Source organism: Mesitornis unicolor, unplaced genomic scaffold (assembly GCF_000695765.1).
Source record: "Mesitornis unicolor isolate BGI_N332 unplaced genomic scaffold, ASM69576v1 scaffold6622, whole genome shotgun sequence".
Lineage (NCBI taxonomy): Eukaryota > Metazoa > Chordata > Aves > Mesitornithiformes > Mesitornithidae > Mesitornis > Mesitornis unicolor.
Genome location: NW_010169750.1, coordinates 25,683 through 30,577, shown reverse-complemented (window position 1 = coordinate 30,577; position 4,895 = coordinate 25,683). Strand labels below are relative to the sequence as shown.

Below are 4,895 nucleotides of genomic sequence, written 5' to 3'. Positions count from 1 at the left end.
AGTGCAACTGAACTTCTACATCTGGTTTCCGATAAAAGAAAGCACAAACTATACAAAGCTCTAAGAGATGGAAGATCATAGCTGTTCTCAATACTAATCCCGTATCTCCTCAGATGACAGTTTTGGCATGATCACATACTGCAGATAAGAAAATATCCGTCTCAACAAAGAATCATCTGCTGCTCCGAAGCAGAGAGAGTTATAATAGAGGTTGTGGGAGTGCACAAATACAGCAGTAACAGCACAATAACAGCTGGACTTACCACACCAGCCTCCGGATTTCTCTTCCTCCCATTACTAAAGGTGGAGGCTAAGGTTGAAGAGCAGCTTTCATCATACAGAGCTGTTCGTCCATCATTTATAGCAGAATTTATGGAGATTGTCCACATGCTCGATGCATACCCATCACAGTTACAGTCATCATAGCTGCCCCCATCTCCAGAGGCCCAGACATAGATGCTTCCTTTGCCACCCCGGCCCTGGGAAAGGGGAAAATCAACCTCTCATGTTAAATTGCAAATAGGCGCAAAAGGCAGCTACTATAAAATGCACATCTAATTGCAAAGCTAGGCATCTATAAAGGAGAACACTAGTTCAAACAAAATATACATCAAACTTAAGCTGAAATAACGTGGACTTACGCAGGTTACTAAATCCGGTTAGCTGGCAGCTACAGCTGGTTCTGCAACATTATGTACACACAGCACTTCCATTTATCTCCTGTTTTGCAATGTAAGGTCCAATTAGATTCACACAATGGTTAACAAAATCTGTAAAACTTGTACCTTTTCCTTTCAATAGATTTCTCTCCTAAGGTATCACCAACTCAGAGCTGTTCTTCTGACAAACCAGTTTCTACTACTAAGGAGAAAACAAAGTTATGAGACCATATAAATCATCTACAGAAAGATGGTCTACTAATTACAGTGAGAAGGCAAGAGATGGATGGGAAGGAGTGAAGCTGAAGGATAGCTATAAAGGCTTCCCATTAGTTAAAGAAATCCATATCCTCTTCCTCACTTCCAGATAGGCAAGGAATGGGAAGGGATCAACTCAGCTCCTTCTTCTTATCACATACTAAGAAAGAAGTAGGGGGTGCCTGGAAGAGGGTTAGACCTGAGAACCCTGACACTTGGGGAAAGATCAGTGCTACTGATCTTTCCAAATCCAAAGTTCAGATCTCCCACTGATTTCAGCACCGCCACCATTTCTCTCTGTGTTAAGACTAATGTAATCCAACAGTATCAGAAGGGCCCAAGGCCTCAATTTAACATACTGTTTATATGCACTAGGCAGAAGGTAAGAAAAAAATCTCATCTCTTCATTGTCCAGCATCAAAATGGAAGTTAAAGAATATACAAACATAGCAACCTGCAATAGTATTTTAATAGGGGCCTTTTCTGCCAGGAATTTAAATAAAATCTCAGCTTCCAGCAGTAGCTTCTATTTTTCATCATACCCCGCTGAACAGAGCAACCTCACTATTTCAAGCACGTTACTGAGTTGCATTATAATCCACTGAATTTCATAGCAGCTTTGCTGCCACTGGGGTACATAACATCTCAGGGCACAGATTTTCATAATAAAGATGATGACTATGAAAAAGCTTATTAAAATCAGTCTAAAAAGTCCCACAAAGATCTGAGATCAATCATTTGAGTTTTAAAGGAGGAGGGTACTGTTGCAAAAATATATACTTTAAGAACAAAATAATTCCAGAAAATTGTTTTTTAAAAATTTAAAAGATCAGCATAACAAGAACAGTTATGTCTTTTTTCCTTTTGATCTTTTCTATATCCCACTTTGTGCTCTGACTGCCATTAGCCTACAGGGCTCAACTCTGGGCTTTGGATTCACTTCAGAGACTACAACCCAAGCTTGCCACCACGCCCACACACACCATCACACCACCTTGCCACTATCTGTCTCCTTTGGACAGCCTCGGTGGCAGTTCCAGTAAATCTCTGTCTGTCCCAAAAAGACAGGCTGGTGCCAGGAATAAGACGATTGGCATGTACAGACCTGTTTTTAAACAACCCTTTCCTTCCAGTCATTTTAAAGGAAGACTAAACTCTCCCCTAGCTGCATTTCACCACATGGGCAGGATTTGTGGCAGAATGGCAGAAAACAAGTATAACATTGCAGGTGGGGAGCAGGGGGAATCCATGGAGGAATCAAAATTTGGGCTTGAGTTTGTGGGTGGAGTTAGCCTGCTGGGGACAACTTTTCTGCATGTAATTACTGTAACGTGAGAATGATCACAGAATATCACTTCTATGAAAGTTACATACACAAGTGTGGCTTAGCATTAAAAACTGTAATTCACCTCTTAATACTCTAATTTCAATTGTCTTTCCCTTTTAGGCAGCACTGGAAAGAGGAGCAAACACTACTGGAATAAATGGATAGCAGCTCAAGTGCATTACTTGCTTAGGACATTTCCCACAGACAGACCTACAGTAGTTGGATAGTTTGCACAGGAAAACTGTTTGATGGCTGTCCTCAGGCATAGTTTCATTTACCAGACAGAAACATACAGCTTCAGGGGAAGTGAATTTTCAACTCCCTGGATGGTAGCAATCTAAACCAGAAAAATCCCATTTGGGTCAACCGTGTCGTATTTAAAGCGAACTGAAAGCTCCTATTTTAATCTGAACCTTATATAAACCTAAAATATTTCAGTGGTGTCACTCAGCTTAGGCTGCTGTAAATTTAGGACAAAAACAAGACTGGAGAAGGTGTAGTAATACATACTACAAACACCAGATGGAGCCTGAAGGAAGATTCAGGAAGAAGAGAGAAGACTAGAACAATAAGATCCATTTTAAAGAGTATCTCTCCTCTAGAATCCTGTTGAAAGCTGCTCATCACCCCCAAAGTGACGCACAGTGTGGCAGCCACACTTCTGAGCCATCTGAAGCTGTACCTCACTCAGAGATGAAATGGATCTTTGTGCATTTAGTACAAGCCCTACAGAGGCACATCTCTCAACTCAGGCTTAACCAGAATTAAAACTTGGGCAAGACTTTATGCTTAGATAGTCACAGAGAGCTACTGAGAAGCTCTCGTTGTATAAAGAGCAGGTTTTCTATTTCCAATGTTCTTCGTGGTAAGCTGTGTTACCAGCAAAAAATAACCTTGAGAAATTTTCCTACCCCTTTTCTCATTTTCTGAAGAGCATAATCCCAGAAAAACTTCTTTACTGAACTACCTTGCAAAAGCAAGTTGGCAAGTGTCTGCAGCCTAATTTGCTTTATGTAACTTGTGCACCTTGTACTGGCTTTTTTTTCTCTTGTTATTGTGTTCATTCATCATGCTTGCTGGGCTCGTGCCTAAACCACTGTTTCTTGAAGTTTTGATTGCTGGATCACACTATCCAGACAAAAATGGGTGGAATTTGACAAATAAATCTCCTCCAGCTTCCCTGACCTTTCCCATTAAAGCTGGCAAGTGCTTGTGTGAATAACAGATGGGCCTTTAAGATGGCACAACCTCTGCCTTGGCTCCTCTACTTCACCCACTCCTGCCTGGTCATCAGGATTGCTAAAGATTGATGGAAGGAAAATGAAAGACTTTATAGCACATTTCTGATGCCCTTCAGTTTTGGCCTAATCCGTCAGTCATAGATCAGGACTAACAGTTTCCAAACAGTAAGAACAAAGAACAGACTCCTGTCCTAAAAAGCCAAGTACCAGGGAATGACAGCATCAGGACACCAGCTGGCAGATAGGCTCAGGATAAGAAGAAAAAAAAAGCAGCACCTGACTGTAAGAAGGTATTTTTTTTAGGCAGATTAAAAAGGTATTTCAGGATAAGGACAGCCAAATAGTTTGCTGATGTTTATGGACTGTCTCATGTCTAAGGAAGAAAATGCAGATGGAGCACATCTGAAAAAAAATATGAAAAATTACAGAATGGGAATTGCTTTCTGTAACAAATTCAAAGAACATTATTTTATAAGCACCTTTCTTTTTGTATGACATATGATAGCTATTTTGAAATCCTTCCCCTTAAGAAAACAGAAGTGTTTCAGCACCATCTATATAATTTAATAGCAATTTATGTTCCTACTATGGTAAGAGACAGGAAAAGTGAAAAACTCTATAGCTTTTTCAAGTCTTTGCCATGGGCTCTACTGACTTAAGAACAGGATTCAGTTTCCATCCCCTATTAATTTCAACTGCACTGTCCTCTCAAAAGAGCATTTCTTTCTCTTCAGGACTGAACTATTTGAAAATCCTTAGATGTGTTGTAAATAAAATCTGCATTCTTCAGTAATGACTGCTAATTATCTTAGAAAGTGTACTTTGCAGCCAAGGGTATAGTGTGCCCAGAATACATTGCTCTGCCTGGAGGTGCTTTGCAATGCTGGCTCTGCAGGCAACATGAAATCACCATCATGCCTCCAGGCTGGAGCACACCAAGACAAGGACAAGCTGTGGGACCATTTGCCCACTGTCATGACTTGGCAGGGAGCATCAGGCTGAACTCTCTGGAGATCTAGGAGCTTACACAGAGACCTTGCTCTGCCTTGGTCTCCCCACCACTCCTGTGCGCGAGCAGTACATGGGCTGGAGGCAGTGAGTCCTTGGCATTGCTGAACTGCTGCTCATCTTACACACTGCCAGGGTTTTCTGGAGCTTGCCTGCCTGCTCCAGCACCCATGGTGCCAGCTGGACAGCTCATTGAGCCCTCACTCTCCTGGCTCCTCCAGCTACCTCTGCATCTACCAGGCTGATTTGACTAGAGCAGTCTGTTAGCCTGTGACTTCCTGGATCTTTTGCTCCTTTCCTATACTGATTTTTTGGGGAGTGATAAAATATAAAGCAAAATCTAGGCAGAAACACACCTAATCTAATCACATCTAAGCCAAGTAAACTCAATTCAATCATACA

At 41.4% G+C, this 4,895-nt stretch overlaps 1 protein-coding gene across 1 annotated transcript in view; it reads right to left on the bottom strand.

Annotated features, from left to right (window-relative positions):
- The window catches only part of PCSK2 (proprotein convertase subtilisin/kexin type 2), a gene marked incomplete at its 5' end in the record, with an annotated part of 28,060 nt that overhangs the window by 9,373 nt on the left and 13,792 nt on the right, over positions 1-4,895 (bottom strand). Inside the window, one exon of the mRNA XM_010179454.1 lies at positions 264-479. Coding sequence (XP_010177756.1) covers positions 264-479 — 216 coding nt within the window. The remainder of the gene's footprint in view (positions 1-263; positions 480-4,895) is intronic.